General features: G+C 49.0%; 1 protein-coding gene across 27 annotated transcripts in view; it reads left to right on the plus strand.

Annotated features, from left to right (window-relative positions):
• Ank1 (ankyrin 1, erythroid) overlaps positions 1 to 20,034 on the plus strand; it is a 175,666-nt gene that overhangs the window by 114,866 nt on the left and 40,766 nt on the right. For 25 of the 27 annotated variants that reach the window (XR_378776.4, NR_102385.2, XM_006508990.2 and 22 more), the window contains exons 10-22: positions 4,103 to 4,300; positions 5,511 to 5,609; positions 6,397 to 6,495; positions 7,047 to 7,145; positions 8,145 to 8,342; positions 9,220 to 9,318; positions 9,897 to 9,995; positions 15,089 to 15,286; positions 16,331 to 16,429; positions 18,181 to 18,279; positions 18,475 to 18,573; positions 19,547 to 19,639; positions 19,956 to 20,028. Coding sequence is in view for 24 of the 27 variants with exons in the window: in XM_006508990.2 (XP_006509053.1) it covers positions 4,103 to 4,300; positions 5,511 to 5,609; positions 6,397 to 6,495; positions 7,047 to 7,145; positions 8,145 to 8,342; positions 9,220 to 9,318; positions 9,897 to 9,995; positions 15,089 to 15,286; positions 16,331 to 16,429; positions 18,181 to 18,279; positions 18,475 to 18,573; positions 19,547 to 19,639; positions 19,956 to 20,028 (1,552 nt within the window). In the remaining 3 variants the exon portion in view is untranslated. Of the gene's footprint in view, positions 1 to 4,102; positions 4,301 to 5,510; positions 5,610 to 6,396; positions 6,496 to 7,046; positions 7,146 to 8,144; positions 8,343 to 9,219; positions 9,319 to 9,896; positions 9,996 to 15,088; positions 15,287 to 16,330; positions 16,430 to 18,180; positions 18,280 to 18,474; positions 18,574 to 19,546; positions 19,640 to 19,955; positions 20,029 to 20,034 lie in introns of those variants that run through there. The other 2 variants (NR_102386.2, XM_030243251.1) reach the window with 2 other exon arrangements.

Genomic DNA, 20,034 nt, shown 5'->3' on the forward strand with positions numbered 1-20,034 from the left:
ACACACACAAACACAAACACACCTCACATAATTTAATTTTTAAATTTTAGATCATTATTTTATTTAAGTGTGTATATGTTTTTTCCTGCATGTACGTCCATACACCATGTGCATGTCTGGTGCTCACAGAGGTCAGAAGAGCTTGTCAGATCCCCCCAGAACTAGAATTACCAATTCTAGTTTTGTGAGCTACCATGTAGGTCTCTGGTATCAAAATGCTCTTAAACCCTGAGCCATCTTTCCAGCTCCTAAAGTATATTTTTTAAAGGAGTGCAAAGTCCCCGGTCCCTTCTGAGACCCAAGACGGTCTCTTAACCATGATCCATGTAGAGTCATAACAGGTTGCACATGTCTCCTAAGCCATGACACAGAGTGAACATCCCCTTCCAGATGCAAGGAAAGACCAGACTGAACCAAGACTAGATCCCAGCAGGGCAGGCGCCAAATCCTACAACTGTGTGTCCTATATCTGGGCTCATGTTGAGGTTACAAGCCCTTGCCTCTCCAGATCCTCTGCCTACAGCACACACTGAGGCTGCACTACCTCGGTGCCTGCAGCTTTCCTCAGAAGACACCCACATTGCAACCAACACTTCATCTTTATAGCTTCATGCAATCGCGTCTCAGGGCCTCCTTGCCAAGTGTCTGACCTTGTCTCACACTGTTTGATCTCGGCACTCTCTAGAAAGGTGAACAAGACTTCATAGCCCCCTTAATCTTGCATCTTTTATGTCTATAAAACTAACACGTGACCAGCACTGCTGGGCTCTGCAGCCAGCCTGGAACGAAGCCAAGACCCTCCCAACTGGATCACAGTTGCCTTGGCACAGGCAGATCCTTGGAAAGTCGTGAGCAGGGATTCCCCTGTTCAGAGGCAGCCTCTATCCAGATCCTCCTCTTTCAAATGAATTTGCACTTCCAAAGGCGGATGCCTCTTGCCCTAGAAGCATCTTCCTGTTCTTAGAACACCGCCCTTTTTCCATGGTGTTCATCTCTTTAACAGTTACATTCTGCTTTCTCTCCACCATTTGTCTGCATCTTAAAAAAAAAAAGAAGAAGAAGAAGAAGATTTATTTATTTTATGTATATGATTTCTCTGTCTGCATGTACACCTGCATGCCAAAAGAGGGCATCGTAAGATGGTTGTGAGCCACCACATGGTTGCTGGGAATTGAACTCACGACCTCTGGAAGAGCAGCAGGTTTGGTGCTCTTAACCACTGAGCCATCATTCCAGCCCCCATCTACATCTTTAAGTTTCCTACTATCCTTTTCCTTCCTATCTGCACATTTTGTTTCTTTCTCCTTTTCTTGTTCCTTCTCACTATAGCCCTGGGTAAGACAGGCAAGCAGTAACTGTGGCAGGCATGAGTGCTAGCCTCTTCTGAGATTTCTTCCACCAAAACAGATTTTCCCATTACTTTGCATTCAGCCTCAGCTAACTTCTCAGTACCTAGCAGAGAGAAGTCATATTCCTTGGTGGGATATAACACGAAAGGGTGCGTGTTCCTCCCCGACATCTCACGAGCTGGGCCATCGCTACCTGCATTCCTTCTTGTTAGTATTCTGCTCTTCCAAACTTGCACCCCCATGGTCCATTAAGCCCTGTTTATAGCATTCTAGGGCTTCTTTAGTCTGAAGCTCCAAAACCTACTACATTTCTTTTGCAAACCAGTTCCAAAGGCCCGGGAATTGATGTGTCAGGTTTATCACAGAAAGCATGTGCTTCCTGGTAGCAATTTTCCCGTGCTAGTTACTTTTCTTGTTGCTAGGACAAAATAGGTGACAAGTTCAGGAAGGAGGCGCTTGGTTGAGCTCACAGTTCGATTGTAAGCCCATCATGGTGGCAGGATCATAAGGCAGCAGGTCACACTAAACTCACTGTCAGAGAACAGAGAGGCGAATGCAGGTACTCATCGGCCCAGGGGATGGCTCCCCCTGTATTTGGCGGTGAGTCTTCACTTCTTACTAAAACCTTTCTAGAAACACCTTCACATACTGGAGGTGTTTCTAGGTGATCGTAAATCCAGACACACTGACAATGGGTAGGAATCATCACACAGACCCAGGATCAGTCACTTCTGTAAAATCAGAGATGTTGATTCTACCGGCGACGGTCCATGTGGGGTCTGCCCCAGGGCCTGCCATTCTGGAGGTAAGACTTCTTGTCTGAGCTTCTCTAGATTAGCAGCCAGAAAACTTTTCATCTAAAACCTCAGGTAAGCAAATGCGTATTGGCTTTGTAGACAGTTTTGTTGCTGTAATTAAACTCTCTGCCAATGGGGCAGAAAACTATCCATGGACAATATGCAGAACAAAGTGGTTGTGTTCCAATAAAATTTTATTTGTGGGCTAGAGAGATGGTTTTGTGGTTAAGTGCACTTTCTGTTCTTGCACAGGACCCGAGATCACCCATGTCAGGTGGCTTACAACCTCCTGTAACTACAGGTTCAGAATCCAACACCCTCTGCTGGCCTCTGTGGACACCAGCATGAATTTGTACACATACACATACGCGCGTGCGTGCACGCGTGCACACATACACACACACAGGCACATACATGCGCACACACACAATATTAAATGAAATCTCAAAAGAACATTTAAAAACCCAAATGTCACGCTAGATTTGGTCCACAGCTTCAGTTTGCCTGGTTTTGCTCTAAACCAGTCCCTATTTCTACCATCCTTGCCCCTAAATGGACAAGAGTCAAGCCTTCAAAAAGCCTTCTGAGTCTAGGACACACAGGAGAGAAGCTTTAAATATAAATAAAACCATTTCGGCTAAGCTCCAATAGAAGCCATAGAAAAGGCTCATCTCTAGATTCTAATGTGTGAACACAAGTCTTCAAGGAAAAGCTAAGCTGTTGGCCACACAGTACGTTCTGTCTCATCCAGATTGGGATGAACTAAGACAGTTTGTCTAAGGCAAAAACCAGGCCCATTTACAACCACAGACGTGTTTCTGTTAGGAGCAAAGGAGAGGGATTTAGAGCCAACTCCTAGAGCTGGGGAAGATGGCTCAGTGGATAGGACCACTTGCTGTACAAACGTGAGGGTTTGGGTCTCATTGCCCATGCAAAAAAGCTGAATGTAATCCTAGGGCTGTAGGGAGCAGAGACGGGATCACCTGGGCCTTCTGACCTCCAGTTTAGGTCCAGGTATGGTAAGAGACCTTGTCTCAAGGGACTAAGGCAGAGAATAATATGACATCTAACATCTTCCCCTGGCCTCTGTGCACATGCAAAGGCAGGTACACATACAACACACATGTGTGTGCATACGCACAAGCACATATACGCATGCATACATGCAATTAGGCATGCAAAACAAAAGAAATGAAACAGAAGCTATCCAGGCTAGTAAGATAGATCAGTGGGTAAGGATTCCTGCCACCAAGACTTACAACCTGAATTCAGTCACCTTAACCCACATGGTAGACAGGGAGAACTGACTCCAGCAAGCTATCCTCTGATTCGCATACACACACCACGGTGCCGACATGCATACCCACCATCCCACAAACATATACAATAAATAAAGTGAATGGTTTTTCAATCAAGAGATCCCAAATGAGCTAGGCTCTGATGAAAATATTCTTTTCCCTCCTCAAAATTTTTAGAGAGATTTAAGGCCTGTTTTGTCTTCCTTTATCCACTCAAAGACACATCAACGAAGGCTCACTACACTTGTATGTGTTTGTTGGGCTCTGTAAGTATTTGAGACGCTTGAGGCAGAGCTCTGGTCCCTAGGAGCTTGTAACTGGGGAGAAAAGACATGCCCAAGATGGTGACTGCAAATTTGAGGGTTTGGAAAGGAGACAGTAAGGTCAGACAGGGCAAACAGTACAGATGAGCAAAACCCAAGGAGGTGACCACAGAATGGTCAGGGAAGGCTTCACGGAAGATGTGGGGCTGTCTAGACGGGCTTGAGGATTCGGTGCGGTGAGAAGAGAAGATTTTCATCAGAGCCAAGCTCATTTGAGGTCTACACAGAAGAAGAGCCGTGTGGACAAGAAGGAGGAAACAGCACTGCTGCTACTGGGCTGCATCTGATGCTCTGTCCCCAGATGTAATGCCATTGCCTTCCTCTTGCTCCTCCAGAATGGCTTGTCCCCAATCCACATGGCCGCTCAGGGAGACCACCTCGACTGTGTCCGACTTCTATTGCAATACAATGCAGAGATAGACGACATCACCTTGGATCACCTGACTCCTCTCCATGTGGCAGCCCACTGTGGCCACCACCGGGTGGCTAAGGTTCTTTTGGATAAAGGGGCCAAGCCCAACTCCAGAGCCCTGGTGAGAAGGGGCTGCTGTCGGCGTGCTGCTGGGGCGGGGGAATGGGGGAAGCAGAACAGAATGGGTGCAGCTAGGGACAGAACATATTCCCGTGAAGGTGGAATCCTTCTGCACTTGTGGCCATAGCTTCACAAACAAACTGGGTACTTCGGTTTGTACCCAGGAGATCTGACACTGGAATTGGTGTTTATGGAGTGCATGTGATTATAGTAGCCCCAGCCAGACTCAAAGCTGAGAGACAGCAGCATCTCTGAAGCAGACCTGGCTTTCACCTTGCTTTAAACGAGAACTAGTTTGAGCTATGTATCTCTCCTCTTAAAGGGGCTACAGCCCAGGGAGGCAACAAGTTCAGACCTAATGCAGAGACCTCCTGGGGCTGTGTTCCTCACCTTCCTTCCCAGGCTAGAGGCCACCAGGGTGACTCAGACAGCCATAGAGCATGTGCAGGATTGCTGCCTTACACTTGACCATTCTCAGAGAAGGAACTGAAGGGCAGGGAACCTCCGGAGGCAAAAGATAGACGATTCATTCCTTCAAACCTGCCTGCGCTGAGCAGAGCCCAGATTCTGGGGCCACTGAAACTTCCTGAGTTTGGTGCTGTTGATATTGGGGTTGGAATGTGTTGTCCTGTCTGTTGTAGAGTGATTAGCACCATCATCTCTGGCCTTTCCCCTCAACCGATAAGAGCCCCACTTCCCTTCCTATGACAGCAAAGACATGGCTATAGTTCCCTCCCCCCAGCCCCCAGCCAAAACTGAACTTATTTGAAAAGCACTGCCCTATGAAGTACAGAAGAGGCTAGCAGTCAAAACCCTGCCCCTGCGGAGGAGCGTGCCATGTAACGTGCACTGTGCAGCATGCACGCACTATGTAACATGCTCTATTACAAAAGAGCAGAATCCATTTCACTTGGTGTCTAATAGAAAAAAGTGGTTTGCCTCCAAAACGTAATCTTTTAGTGTATCCAGACATGTGATCGAATTTTTAAAAAATGCTTCCAAACATCATGTTCGGAAATACGCTCGACTGTAAAGAGAAGGGACACCTGTTGGTTGTCAGCTCATGAGGTGACATGGTCTGTCCCTTGGTCTGTGGGTGCTTGTTGGTGCTCTTGGAAAGGACCTCCTTGAAGTCGAAGGGCAGGACTCCTTTCCAGTTCTTTGGCTACTGTGTGAGTTGCTGACCTTTGTACACTTTGTGTGGGATACAGAATGGTTTTACCCCGTTACACATCGCCTGCAAGAAGAACCACATCCGTGTAATGGAGTTGCTGCTGAAGACAGGAGCCTCCATCGACGCGGTCACTGAGGTAGGAGAAAGAGAGTGTAGGTGTGCCTTCAGCCTGGGCTCCCCTCCATTGCCTTCTGTGGCTATTCTCCATAGTTATGTGTGATTGCATGTGTGTGCGTGTGCATGTGTGTGTGTGTGCGTGTGTGTGTGTGTGTGTGCATGAATGTGTATGGGTACATGAATGTAGGACATGGAGTATGGCGAGAAAACGGAAAATAATGGAAAATGAGAAACAAACACTGTAGGACTTGAAATATGGCGAGAAACACAGAAAAACGTGAAAAATAAGAAATACACACTGTAGGACCTGGATTATGGCGAGAAACACTGAAATACGTGAAAAATGAGAAATGCACACTGAAAGACCTAAAGTGTGGCGATAAAACTAAAAATCATGAAAAATGAGAAACACACACTCTAGGAAGTGGAAAATGGCAAGGAACACTGAAAAATGTGAAAAATGAGAAAGAAAAACTGTAGGACCTGGAATATGGCGAGAAAACTGAAAAACATGTATATGCACATGTATATGTCAGCATTTCCCATCAGGGCTGGATCAAGAGGACTCATTGACAAGAGGACTCTCTAAAGTGGGAAACAGTCCTTTGAACTGTGAAGTGGTTACCACTTTCCTATCAGTGTTAGAATCCTCGTGGCCATTTTTCCTAAAAACAAGTCCACCTGGTCTAAGTCCATTTTCTCGGGTAGCCATCCCTGGAACTCCCCAGCAGCAGAAGAGCATAAGATATGGTGGCTTGTGCTTCTGTGTGGGGAAGGCTCTTGCTCAGCACACTCATCTCTTCTAGTCTGGCCTGACACCTCTCCACGTAGCCTCCTTCATGGGACACCTTCCTATTGTGAAGAACTTACTGCAGCGGGGAGCGTCACCCAATGTCTCCAATGTGGTAAGTTCTTGAAATGGTTTTTAATCAGAAATGTTAAAGAGATATAAGATGGAACATGTAACATCCTATATCTTACATAAGATACAACTTGTAACATTGTACATGTTATGTGTTACTGTCAGAGGGCTTTTGCCTCTGGTCCACAGCTCTGAGTGGAGCTGTGGAAGGGGCCCCTGTTTTCTGCACGTACAGTAATGGTAGTCTTAGGATAGCAAAGGCACCAGGTGTGGGGTGAACATTCCTCTCTGTTGATGCTCCCCCATTTAAGTTCATCACACATCTGTCCATCTTTGGAGTTTTATCTTGGAACTTCTATAAGTGTGATCTGGAAATGCATTTGCACATGTGAATATTCGTGAGCTCTGAGGTTTACTTCCACAAATACCTAGAATACTAAGGAAGGAGATGAAAGACAGACAGAAACTTAGCTGGGCAGCTAGCTCCAGCTCTTGGACAAAATCCTACCGAGCCCAGGTAGCAATCTGAGTCCTGCTTATATCCTTTGCAACCCCAGCACGTGTTGACACTTTGACAATATTGTTATTTTACAGAAAGTAGAAACCCCCTTGCACATGGCAGCCCGAGCAGGGCATACAGAAGTGGCCAAATATTTGCTCCAGAACAAAGCCAAAGCCAACGCCAAGGCCAAGGTGAGCTCGGCAGACAGGGAAGGGAGGGTCCCAAAGAGCAGGCTGCCCCAGCCTGATGCAAGAAGCCATTCTCATCTGCAGTCTGGGGCTCAGAGTCATTGATCCCCCCATTTTGGTCACACTGAAAGCTCAGGCTCTGCTCTGTTGGAGTTCTGTGAGGGGCAGCGGTCTCTTTGTATGAAGTGGTGCCTCTATAGAGTAACAGAAGCCCAGAGAGCAGGCTGGCCCGCAGCGTTTATAGGGCCAGTGGGTAGATAGGGCTGAAGGGAGGGAGTCCATAAGATGGTACCACCAGGGAAAATCAGCCAGGCATCACTTGATCCAGAAGAGGAGCATCCTCTTTTGTATATTCGATGACAAATAAACCGTAAGATCAGCTACCAAGTCTGCAAGTTGACAGGCTACATGGCAAAGACCAGGTCTTTGTGGGTAATGGGGTCCTTTGACTCCTCTACTTGGACCCAGTAACAGACACCGCATGCGTGGAGCCCCTGTATCGGGAGCTATAGCTGGAAGTTGTAGAAAAGGGCTAAATGGCCGTCTCTCCCTTTGGGCGATTCAGAGCCGCATGACTGCTGCCACAGAGCACAAACACAAGCATACCAGGCAGAAAGAGCCTGCGAGACAGGGCTTGCTTGTCGATAGCAAACGGTTTGCTGAGTATCTTCTCTGAAACCAACAGGAACGCCTTGTGTCCATTAGCTGTTGATCTGAACCCTAACCCTATGAAATAATGTTACAATTCGCACTTAAACTGAGGAAGCTGAACCTTTGGGCAATTAAGTAGCAATAACCGTGAAGCTGGTGAGTTGTAAGGACTGAACTAAGTAGAGCATGTAGTTTCTGTTAAGTCAGAGACTGGAAGAAAGTCCAGATCTTTTGATTCATTGTGAGTCACTTGCAGGGTCTGGTCCTCACCTCCTTGCCCTATGAAATAATACAGAGTTGGACTTGGGAAGGTTAACGTGTCCAGTTTTCTACTTTCACCCCGTGGCCCAGGATGACCAGACACCGCTTCACTGTGCTGCTCGAATCGGCCACACAGGCATGGTGAAGCTCCTGCTGGAGAATGGTGCCAGCCCCAATCTGGCTACCACTGCTGGCCACACACCCCTACACACCGCAGCCCGTGAGGGACACGTGGACACAGCCCTGGCCCTGCTGGAGAAGGAGGCATCCCAAGCCTGCATGACCAAGGTACAGTGTACAGCCACTGCTCTGATTCTTAGAAAGCAACAGACCGGCAGGGTTTAGTGGCCCACCTGTGATGGAGATACCTGGAAAGCTGAGACAGGAGGATTACTTGAGCCTGGGAGCTCGAGACCAACCTAGAAAACATAGCAAGACTGGTTTTCAAAAACCCAAACCAGAAACAAAACAAAAACAAACCCCATGTATTTTTAAAGAAACAATAGACTGAGGGAACCCCCATCTAACCTTCTTTGTGGTCACCGGCCTGTTGGGTCATCTCATTCTGCAGAAAGGGCATAGTCGGTCTCTGCTCCAACCAGGCTTCTGTTTCTCTTGCAGCAGTTAAGGTGCTAGACACTAGCTATAGACCAATCAGACAGGTTCCTGACATACAGGAAGGATCAAAGGGCTCATGGTCTGGGAAACAGCTTGCTGGAGAGTGCTTGCCTGGCCTGCACACTCTCCCGAGCTACAAATAGTAGTTGACTAACTAAATGGGTAAGAGCGGTGCACATGGTGGCACATGCCTGTGGTCCCAATACGTCAGAGAATGGAACAAGGGAATCTGGAGTTCAAGGCCAGCCTGGGCCACATATTAAGTCTGTCTCCAAAGGAACAATAACAAACCAAACAAGAGGCAGCCCCTGCTTGAGTCAACAACCAGTTGACAGTGTCAGAGGCAGCTTTCTCTGTTTCTTCTATTAGAGTTGTCCAGGTCGTACCCGGGAGGCTTGTAGCCCCTTGGCAGGGATCAGCACCCTCGGGTCTTTCTGTTCTGTTGGCATTCCCATGCTGGCTAAGGGTAGGAAGAGTCCTAAGCAGGCTTTCCTCTGGGGCAGCAGCGCTGCCTCCTGTGGTCCTGATGGCCTGTGTTTCTCCTCAGAAAGGATTTACCCCTCTGCACGTGGCTGCTAAGTACGGGAAGGTACGGTTGGCGGAGCTGCTGCTGGAACACGATGCACACCCCAATGCAGCTGGGAAGGTAAATTTGCACTCTCCTCTTGGGTTAGAGGGAATGGGACAGAGTTTCCCCGCTGGGGATTACCTCTCTTGGCTGGTCAGACTTCTGTTAAGAATTGCTTTGGGTAAAGCAATCCTGACAAATGCCTTGTCTGTTAGAAGGACCCAGTACCTTCTCTGAATAACTGTGATAATCCCATGGCTCATCTCCCCCATGGAGATGAAGAAATGGCCCTGGATCCTGCTTGAGCTGTCTTTCAATGGCTCTCCTTCCAGACTGGCTTTAGGCAGATTTTTTTTTAATTACAATATTCTTTTACAATATTGACAATGGAACCCAGCACTGAGAAGATATGCCAGGCAACCTCTCTACTATTGAGCTGCATCCCCAGCCTTAAATGAAAGGGATTTGTTTTCACTTTTGTTGTGATGAAATGAAAACCGTCATTTGAGCATGCTGGCAAGTGCTTTATCACTGAACTATAAGGCCAGGTCAGGGTGGGTACTGCCTGAGGAAGCCGTGTTGTAGGGTGACGAGTGGATCCGGGTTCCTCGCAGATGGTGAAGCTGTTCACATTCCTCTCCTCTGTCCCTCTGCAGAACGGCTTGACTCCTCTGCATGTGGCCGTCCATCACAACAACCTGGACATTGTCAAACTTCTTCTTCCCCGAGGTGGCTCCCCCCACAGCCCTGCCTGGGTAAGGCTCCCAGACCTGCTTCTGGCTAGAGAGGTGGTTCTCGACCCCTACTAATGCTGCGACCCTTTAGTACATGTTGTGTTTCATGGTGTGCTGTGTGTTATTCTTCACGTTGTGGTAACCCCTGACCATAAATTTATTAGTACTGCTATTTTGATAACTGTAATTTTGCTAGTGTTATGAATTGTACTATAAATATCTGATGGGCAGGATAGCTGATATGCTACCCCTGTGAAAAGGTCGTTTGACCCTCAAAGGGGTAACAACCAATGGGTTGAGAACTGCTGGTCTTAGGCAACTTCAGAGGTTTTGTGTTTGACTGTGTAAACACAGACGTGTCAACACACCTTCAAAGAGACAGACTGCAGGATTAATGCTGCTATCTGAGGACTCATTGTAGATGGGACATGGGTAACAGTCTCCTGTCAGAAGGTCCCTCCCAACGGTGGAATTTGATTTAAACCCCACATGTCCCCACCCTCATCAGCCATATTTTGTAAGCTGGTGCTCAGAGGCCTAGTGAATGAGTTCCAGAGCCACAGCCTTGTTCTCAGAGACTCCACTCCATGGGATGGGGATCCACTGGGTGTCGCATTCTGTTTTCCATGTGTTCATCTGGTGCTGGATACAGGGGCCTGGAGGGATATCCAGGTTCCCACGAGCTCACTGGACCTTGAAGCAAAGTCTCGTCTCAATGTGAGGGTCACTCCGGTTTAGTTTGATTTTTGAATAGAGACATTGTGATGGAGAGAAACTCCTACATGTTCTGCACTGATCGCATATTTGGCCTCTGAAATACACCGCTAACTAAGTATAGGACTCTCTGACCCTCATAGGAACAGGGAAGGGGAAACCCAAGACCAGAATACCCCTGGGACTAAGCCCTTTGTGTCTGTGAGAGGCAAAAGAAGACCGTGAGACTGGTAGCCAAGAAAAGAATCAGGGCCAGCAAAGGAGGGACCTCCATGGTGCCTGCACTGGGAGCCCTTCCTTCTGACAGGGCAGCCTGAGAGTGATTTTGAGTGTCCATGCTGCCCACCCGTGGGAGAGTCATCCGGTGGGTCACTATGCAGGATAGCCGACACCTGCCAGTCTCGCCAGTGGTGAGGAGACCATGCATGGCTTCAGTTTGTTGTCCCCTGCTTAGGAGAGTGCTCACTTCAACTCACAGCATTCACCTCCTGCACACACAGCATGTCTCAGGAAGCTCTTGTCTCCTCAGGCTCTGTCCCTATTCCTGCCTCCTGTGGTAGCGAGCCCTACGTCATCGTGCAGAGGCAGCACACAGCCAGCTAAGATGTTGACTTACTCCTGCTTCTAAAAATAAAAAGTCGGGTTCCCCTCCTCCACCTCCTCCTCCTCCTCCTCCTCCATCTCCTCCTCCTCCTCCTCCTCCTCCTCCTCCTCCTCCCTGTCCCATCCCCACTTATATAAAAGGAGCTGGAGCCAGGTTCATGATATTTAAAGAGAGCGAAAGGCAGCTCAAAGCCTGCACAGATGGGGTTTGTTTCCATGGCAAAAAATAGTTTCCAAAGTAGTCTGGCAATTTTGTAGAATTTCACAGCAAATCCCTTTGCACCCAAACCAAACTCTCCCCTTCTCTATCCGATGCTTACAGATTCCCTCCTGTGAGCAGCCCCTCCCTGAGCTTACTTCCTTGGGGAAAGGAGCCTTTTCCTGGCACATGTCCCTATCTGACCTCTCCCTGGCTCCCCAGCCTAGCTGCCATTTTTCCTTGTCGCCCACAAAAGGTCATCAATCCTTTAGTCCTAGATTGAGGGACACTCTGATGGGTCAGGTCATGCTCGGAGGTGGTCAGTGACTCATGTCTTCCAGTTTAACCCAAGGTGACCTGGAAGGTTTTGCCCCTGATAAATCAGAGCCTGTTCAAGCCAGTGTGTTAGATACCCACAGCAGCCAGAGTAAGCTGGGACTCCTGCTAGAAAATCCCTGGGTGTACTGCAATTTTCTCCAATGACTGTACCTTGGACATGGGGTGGAGTAGGGGGAGAAGCCCAATAAGTCTTGCCCTTTATTCAGTATGACATCTCAATCAGAAATGCTGGTGGGCCCTCAATGAGACAGCGCGTGGCAAGTGAAAGTCCAGGGATGGCTGAGGGACCGCTGGCCAATGTGGAGAAGCACATGTCTGGAGACAGTTGCACACAGTAACTCTCTGCTATGTAGGCTGGGTGGGCATGGGTCCAGGAGGTCATGGGTCCTGCCCTGGAAGTCCCCTGGCTTGGCACTCCTTCACTCTGAATATTCCAAGGCCTGGCTACTCAAAGTGTGGTTAATGGACCAGCACCTCAGCATCACCTGGGAGCTGGTGAGGAACTTAGATGCTCACGGCCAGCCTAGACCTTCTGCACCGCACAAGTGCTATGCACACACATCACTGTTTAAGAAGCCAAGAGGACCTATGGGGTCAGCTATCTGTCGTGTAATATTGGGTAAAGCATGTTACCACTCAGAGAATAGCTTCATCACAAGACAGGATGGTAATACAGACAGCCACCTCACTTACCATATATGGCTGGGGTAATGCTCCAATAAGATCATAGAAACCGTTTGCAATGGGGTGACCAACTGATGCACCCGTAGCCTGTCCCATGTCTGCTAGAGGAAGAGGGGCTTTACTCACAGGAGAAAACCAACCACTGGGAAATAAATAACATTTAAAGCTGGGAGTGGTGGTGTGTCCAGCACTTAAGAGTCTGAGGCAGGAGGACTGACTTCCTCAGGCCTGAAGCCTTCCTGGGCTATATTGTAATTATAAGCCAGCTTGGACTACACACTGAGATTCTAGTAATTCAGGGTGACACAGTTAACTGGTTAGACCAATACTTGTCATCCCGCCTTACCCAGCAGTATGTGGCAAAGTCACCACACACAACTGGCCTATTCTCCTGTCTTACTTTTGGAAAGTACTTCCTTGCAAGTACATGATTATATTTGATCCACCAGAAAATTTTAGAAATAAACAAGGCAAATGCTTCCTCTACTTTTTAATAATATTTAAAAATATGTAAGAATGTCTAGGTGCTGGGATATTGTCCTGGGTTGCTGCTGGCTTGGAGTAGAACAGAACTGACTAGCTCGCCCTGCATCCTTGAGTCACCCGCCAGCCTACCCAAAGAACAACATCGTTCCAATTGCATCAGGAAAGATTTCTTTTAGAAAGTTATTAACTCTTCCAAGGGAGCTCCATATAACATTTGGATGTGGGTCTCTGCGTCTGTTTTAGGCAGCTGCTGGGTGGAGCCTCTCAGAGGACATTCATGCTAGGCTCCTGTCTGTAAGCATAATAGAGTATCATTAATGGTGTCAGGGATTGGTTCTTGCTCACAGGATGGGGCTCAAGTTGAGCCAGTCATTGGTTGACTCTCTCTCCCTCAGTCTCTGCTCCCACTTTGTCCCTGTATTTCTTGTAGGCAGGATAAATTTTGAGTTGTAGATTTTGAGGGTGGGTTGGTATTCTTATCCTTCTACTGAGAATTCTGAGAATCTACAAGAAGTGGCCACTTCAGGCTCTGTATCCCCCACTGATAGGAGTCTCGGCTAGAGTCACCTTCATAGACTCCCTTGAAGCCTCCTCATTCCAGGTCTTCAGTTTGGAGATCACACACACACACACACACACACACACACACACACACACACACACGAGAGAGAGAGAGAGAGAGAGAGAGAGAGAGAGAGAGAGAGAGAGAGAGACCTACAAATTTCTGTTCACTCTCCCGGCCCTCTCTCCCTGGTTCTTCACCCCGTTCCCCATTGTGGGAAGGATTGAGAGATCCGGATGGGACAGGGACTCCATAAGAAGACCAACAGAGTCAACTAACCTGGACCCTTGGGGGCTCCCAGAGACTGAAGCACCAACCAAAGAGCATAAATGGGCTGGACCTAGCTTTCCCCCACCCTCACCACATATGAAGCAGATGTGCACCTTGATCTTTATGTGGGTCCCCTAACAACTGGAGCTGGGGCTGTCTCTGACTGTGTTGCCTCCCTGTGGTTCCTGTTGCCCTAACTGGGCTGCCTTGTCTGGCTTTAGTGAGAAAGGGTGTGGCTAGTCCTGTAGTGACTTGATGTGCCAGGGTGGATTGGTACGGGGGAGGGGGATCCCCCTTCTCAGAGGGGAAGGAGAGGGTGCATGGGGGAGGGGCTGTGAGGGGGACTCAGAGTAGAGAGGAGTCTGTGAGCAAGTGTAAAGTAAATGAATAAATAAATTAACGCGAAAAAGAAAGTTATTAAGAAAAGACCAGCAAGGCTGGGCAGTGCTGGCTCATGTCTGTAATCCCAGCACTTGGGCAGCAGAGATTGCTGAGTCTGAGGCTACCTGATCTGCAGAGTGAATTCTAGGATATCCAGGACTACACAGAGAAACCCTGTCTAGAAAAAAAAGAAGGGAGGGAGGGAGGGAGGGAGGGAGGGAAGAAAAGAAGGAAGGAAGGAAGGAAGGAAGGAAGGAAGGAAGGAAGGAAGGAAGGAAAGAAGGAGGGAGGGAGGGAGGGAGAGAGGGAGGGAAGAAAAGAAGGAAGGAAGGAAGGAAGGAGAGAGAGAAAGAGAGGAAGGAGGAGGAGAAAGAAAGAGGAGAGAAGAGAGAAGAGACGGACATGTTTAAGAGAAAATATTAATCTATCAAGAGCCAGTCATTCTGTTTGGTTTTTCGAGTCAGGGTCTCACTGCGTGGCCCTGGCTGGCTCAGCCTCAGGCTCACCTTGCCTCCGTCTCCAGTGCACTGGGGTTACAGATGTGTGCCATTATATATGCTTCGCCGGTTCTTTTCCTTATGAAACATCTGGGCCTTTGAGTCCTTACTGCTGGGAGGGAGAGATGGGAACCTTTAACTCTTACCCACCTTGCCTTCAAGCTGGAATCTGAATCTCGCTTGGTAACAATGTTTTACACCTGCCAGCTCCGAGAGCCTGCAGACCTAGCTCCAGACGCTGTAGCTAGTCTATTTGTTCATCCACATAGCGCGCTTTCCGTGAGGACGGCAGCCTAGCTCAGAGGCTGAGCCAGGCCCAGCCTCCCTGTCATTACCTCAGCTGTTGGCCCCTGAGCTCAGGTACCTCCTTTTGTTTCAGAATGGCTACACTCCTTTGCACATCGCTGCCAAGCAGAACCAGATAGAGGTGGCCCGCAGTCTACTGCAGTACGGAGGGTCAGCGAATGCAGAGTCGGTACAAGGCGTGACCCCACTTCACCTGGCTGCCCAAGAGGGCCACACAGAAATGGTTGCTCTTCTCCTGTCCAAGCAAGCCAACGGCAACCTGGGGAACAAGGTAAGGCCTTCTGAGTTTACCCTACAGCTTTGATGTAGGTGTCGGCTTCTCTGCTAAACATGTAGTTTGGAGACTACCAGCCCAGGAATGTCACCACCCACAATGGGCCCTCCCACCCTTGATCACTAATTGAGAAAATGCCTTACAGCTGGATCTCATGGAGGCATTTCCTCAAGAGAGGCTCCTTTCTCTGTGATAACTCCAGCTTGTGTCAAGTTGACACCCAAAACCAGCCAGTACACTGTCCCAGTGAGAAATCTGATGAGAAGTTCAAGAATGTGGTCCTTCTACTCCCAGAGTGGCCCACCCTCCTTACAGCGCTGTGGGCTGTGGGGCAGAGGTGGTAACGCATGCTTTCAGAAGGCCCAGCGTGGTTCCACATGCATGCTGCTTTCTTGGATGCTCCCTGCTCTGCCCTTGGGAAAAGCCAGTGGTAGCCTGTATCATCTAGAATAAGAAACCAAGGCACCTAGGTTTCCAATGGCAATAACAATTGCTACAATTGAAAGTCTTCAGTCAGCTAATCTGTCGCCTGTTGGCCAGCCCCAGCCACTGTTTACTGCATAAAGCTTTATTGGAACTCAGCCATGCCCAGTGGTTTCCATGTTGGTTAGAACTCCTTATTACCAGGATTGGCAAAGACACAGTCTTCATATTAGCAGTCTGGCCATGAACAGAAAAATAGCTGCCTGAACTTTCCCTTAAATTAGCCACCTGGCTCTTTTAAGCCCTCACCTTTCTTACTCTCTAGCCCTCCTTCTCTCTCTCCCTCCACCCTCTCTCCACATGGCCATGGCCGGCCTCTCTCTTTCTATCTTCTCTCCTTTCTCCTTGCCTTTCTACAACAAAGCTCTAAAACCATTTAAAAAAAAAATAGCCATCTGACACTCAGGAGGCCCAGGATAGGAAATTTTTTTGCTAAATAACCAGCCAGATAGCTAGATGGAGCTGCGTAGACTTGAGGAATTCAAGCCTCACTGCTCTGTTTCTGCAGACAGAAATTCTTCCCTGGCTTAAAGTTGGTGCACATCTGTTTCTTTTTAGAGTGGACTCACTCCCCTCCACCTGGTGTCACAAGAAGGCCATGTTCCAGTGGCAGACGTGCTGATCAAACATGGCGTCACCGTGGATGCTACCACCCGGGTAAGGCATGAAACCCGTGCCTGTGTCTGTAATGGATGTCTCTCTCCCTTAGCTGCATTCCCCAACACGATCCACCCAGGCATACCACCCCCCACCCCAAACCTTAGAACATCACAGAGGCATACCCTCACACCTTGAAATTGTCTCCTTCATGGAGACAAACCCTTGAGGATCAACACTGATCTGCTTCCTCCTGAGTCTGGAGACACCAGCGTTCATGATCACTATACCTGGGAGTTTTTTTAGTCTGCTAGATCTTTGAGTCTGTCATAGGAACTTGGATATTAAGTCTGGTCTCACACATGTAGAACGCATGCGAGGGAAAACACCAGGATTTCTCTGGGTTGCTTGGAAGTGCAACCCCTTTTATGCCAAGACTGTGTTGGGTGGAGTTTGACTTTCTCTCAAACGTGCCGTGGCAAAGAGCCCTGTGTCGTGGCTTAAGGGTGAGTGTATGGCAAGCACATCTGTCCCCAGTGACAGGAAGGAGTCACAAAATGAGACATCCAGAATAAGAAGGTGGCAGTCCAGAGGGAGAACAGAGCACCTCCAGCTGGTGGGATAAGGAACTGCATGGAAAAGAAGTACTGGTTCCTTTTGTTTCGGGATACAGGGCTGAGGATGTAACTCATGTAGAGTTTGCCTAGCTGTGTACAAGGCCCTCAGTTCCGTCCCCAGTGCTGAAAAAGAAAAACAACCCCCAAGAAAGGAACAGAGTAACGCCAGCAGCACCATGCACACATGCACCCCAGTTCCAGAGATGCACTACTACGATGTTGTACTGAAGACACCCCAAGAACTGCCTACAGCTTCAGCCAAGATCTCTTTAAAGCCCAAGGGCGTCCTGGACCTAGTTCAGAATTTGGGGGGTTCTTCCTGAAAGGATCCCGTTCTAGAGGTTAGAGCTGCCTCATAGATTACGAAGCCATCCCAGGACACAAAGGTCTGACCCATAGGGTCTGTGTTAAGAAGGTCTCTGGAATCTTCAGCTGGCTCCCTAGGGTCATACATGACCAAAGAGGGCCTGGCTTATCAGCCATTTGGGCAGGACACCAAGTAATCCAAGGGAGCAGAGCAGAGTCTGAACACGGAGGACGTGGAGCTGGCATGTGAGAGACCTGGGTTCATCCCTACCAAAGATAAACAAACGAAAATCAATAGGAAATTAGCACTGAGCCCATAGTCACACAGACAACCATGACCCATCACTTTAGATCACGGTCAGTCCCTACAAACTCTAGTAACTCAGCCATCACTTGTATGCTTACAGTGAGGCTCCGCCCCTCTTGTAGATGAGACAAGTCTGCTGCTGTTGAATATTGGCACGGCAGTACATGGCTGTCTGTCCGTCTAGTGCTCCTCTGAGCATAGACCAGTGTGTTACCCTCTCCTTCTAAAAAGAATGCTTCTTAGATCCCAGTACAACTCTCTCCAATCCCAGCCTCTCTAAGAGCTGCGCCGGACGTCGGTCCCCACTCTGTCTTCTCTCTGCTTCACATCAACTGCCCTTGCTCATCTCCCAGGCTATCAACTTTCCACCCAGCCCCTTCTTCCAGGTTCACGTCAGCCTCCACTTGTCTGCCGCCAAATCCTGCCCCTTCTCTAAGCAGCATCGGTGACATGTCTCATGGTAGCCCTCGCCCTTCCCCGACGGCTTCCTCCCCTCCCTTAGATGGTTGCTTCTGTAAGGATTCCATTTAAGAATGGCTCTGATGGAGCCTTGCCACCTACACCCATTTCTTGCCTTTCAGATGGGTTACACCCCGCTCCATGTGGCCAGTCATTATGGAAACATCAAGCTGGTGAAGTTCTTGCTACAGCACCAGGCAGATGTCAATGCCAAGACCAAGGTACCTTACACCCCTGGGCACTCACTTAGGAATCAGCCAGAGCCACTCAAGACCCCACCTCAGTCCTAAGTTTTGAAAAAAGGAAATGGGGTGGGGGGGGGAGCAGGAGGGATAGTAGATGGACTTTGGAGTTTGCATGCAGTTCTTTCCAGCAACTCTTAACCAACCCTGTCAAATGCCTGCCTCCCTTCGTAGCTAGGATACAGCCCCTTGCACCAGGCAGCTCAACAAGGACACACAGACATTGTGACATTGCTCCTGAAGAATGGTGCTTCTCCAAATGAGGTCAGCTCGGTGAGTACCTACCCGGTCCCGTTTGAGACAGATCAAGGGGCAATGCCAAGACCAAGGTACCTTACACCCAGCTCCCAGGCTAACATCTCCTGGGCGCTCACTTAGGAATCAACCAGAGCAACTCTGAGGCCCTGCCTCAGTCCTGAGCTTTGAAAAAAGGAAACAGGGGGTAGGGACAACCTAACTACATAGGTTGTTGACAGTCTTGGGTCTGCACAGAGCTGTGTGCCTTGCATATTCCAGGCTTAGACACTGGAGTGATCGTAGAATAGTGTTCCCAGCACCATGCCTCCTCTCCTCTGGCTCGTACCTATTTCTGCTGACACACCCTCTGGTGTGTTTGAAGCTGCCTTCACTATGACAGGAGTAGGCAAATTTAAGTGCTTTGGGCCTGCCTCAAAGACACCCCTAGCAGCCTTGGTGATTTCAGGATGCATTTCCTGCTCTCCTTGCGGGGGTGTGTAGGGTTACCTTGCAAGGCTGTTCCCAGCTTGGAAGGCTGTAGAGCCTTGCCTGTAGAAGTGTTTGCTGAGGGTCTGCACAGGGCTGAAGCCACGTGGACTCCAGGTCACATTCTGCAAGCAGAGAAGGATTTCACAGAGAACAAAAGCTTCGGCACTGTGCAATTTTCCCTGAGCTCTTCTGCCAGCTGGATCCTGGGGTTTCCTTACTGGCTCCTCCCCGAAGTGCTTGCCTGCCCTGGGAGCGGGGGCAGGTGGCAGCGGGGAGGGTGCCTTGTTCTCATGCCAAGGCCATATACCCAACACCTAGGGCTTACAGTTTGTCCTATTCTCCTTCCTGCCTTGTCCCATCTCTGTGGCCCCAAGGATCACATACTTATGCATACCTCTTCTTGGCTCCAAGGGCCAGTCTGTCTTTGTGGGCGCTTGTGAAGAATCCAAGGGTACTGGATCTGTGCTCAGGAGACAGACTCTCCTCTCTGACTCTCTCTCTTGTCTCTCCTTTGTCCTAGAACGGAACCACACCTCTGGCAATAGCCAAACGTTTGGGCTACATCTCTGTAACAGACGTGCTCAAGGTGGTCACAGATGAAACCAGTGTGGTGGTAGGTCTCCACCCCCTACCCCAGCTGTGGCCATGGGCCCTGAGGGTTACTGCCCAAAGTCAATGCCTCCCGCCTGGTAGGCACTGTTTAGCTACAGGTGGGGCATACTGCCACCTAGTGACCAAAGAATTGAATGGGCGAGGAAACGGGAAGTCTGGGCATGAGCTTCCAGATCAAATGCCTCCTGGGCCTGGCTTTCTTTGGCAACATATCTTTTCTATCACCTTTCCTGGCTGCTCATTTGGGGCAGTAGCAGGACAGAAACAAGTGTGCCTGGCTCCTTATGGGTCCCAGCCCCCGCCCTTTCTCTTTTCAGTTAGTCAGTGACAAACACCGGATGAGCTACCCTGAGACGGTGGACGAGATCCTGGACGTGTCTGAAGATGAAGGTAAAA

The sequence above is a fragment of the Mus musculus genome, chromosome 8 (genome assembly GCF_000001635.26).
Source record: "Mus musculus strain C57BL/6J chromosome 8, GRCm38.p6 C57BL/6J".
Classification (NCBI taxonomy): Eukaryota; Metazoa; Chordata; class Mammalia; order Rodentia; family Muridae; genus Mus; species Mus musculus.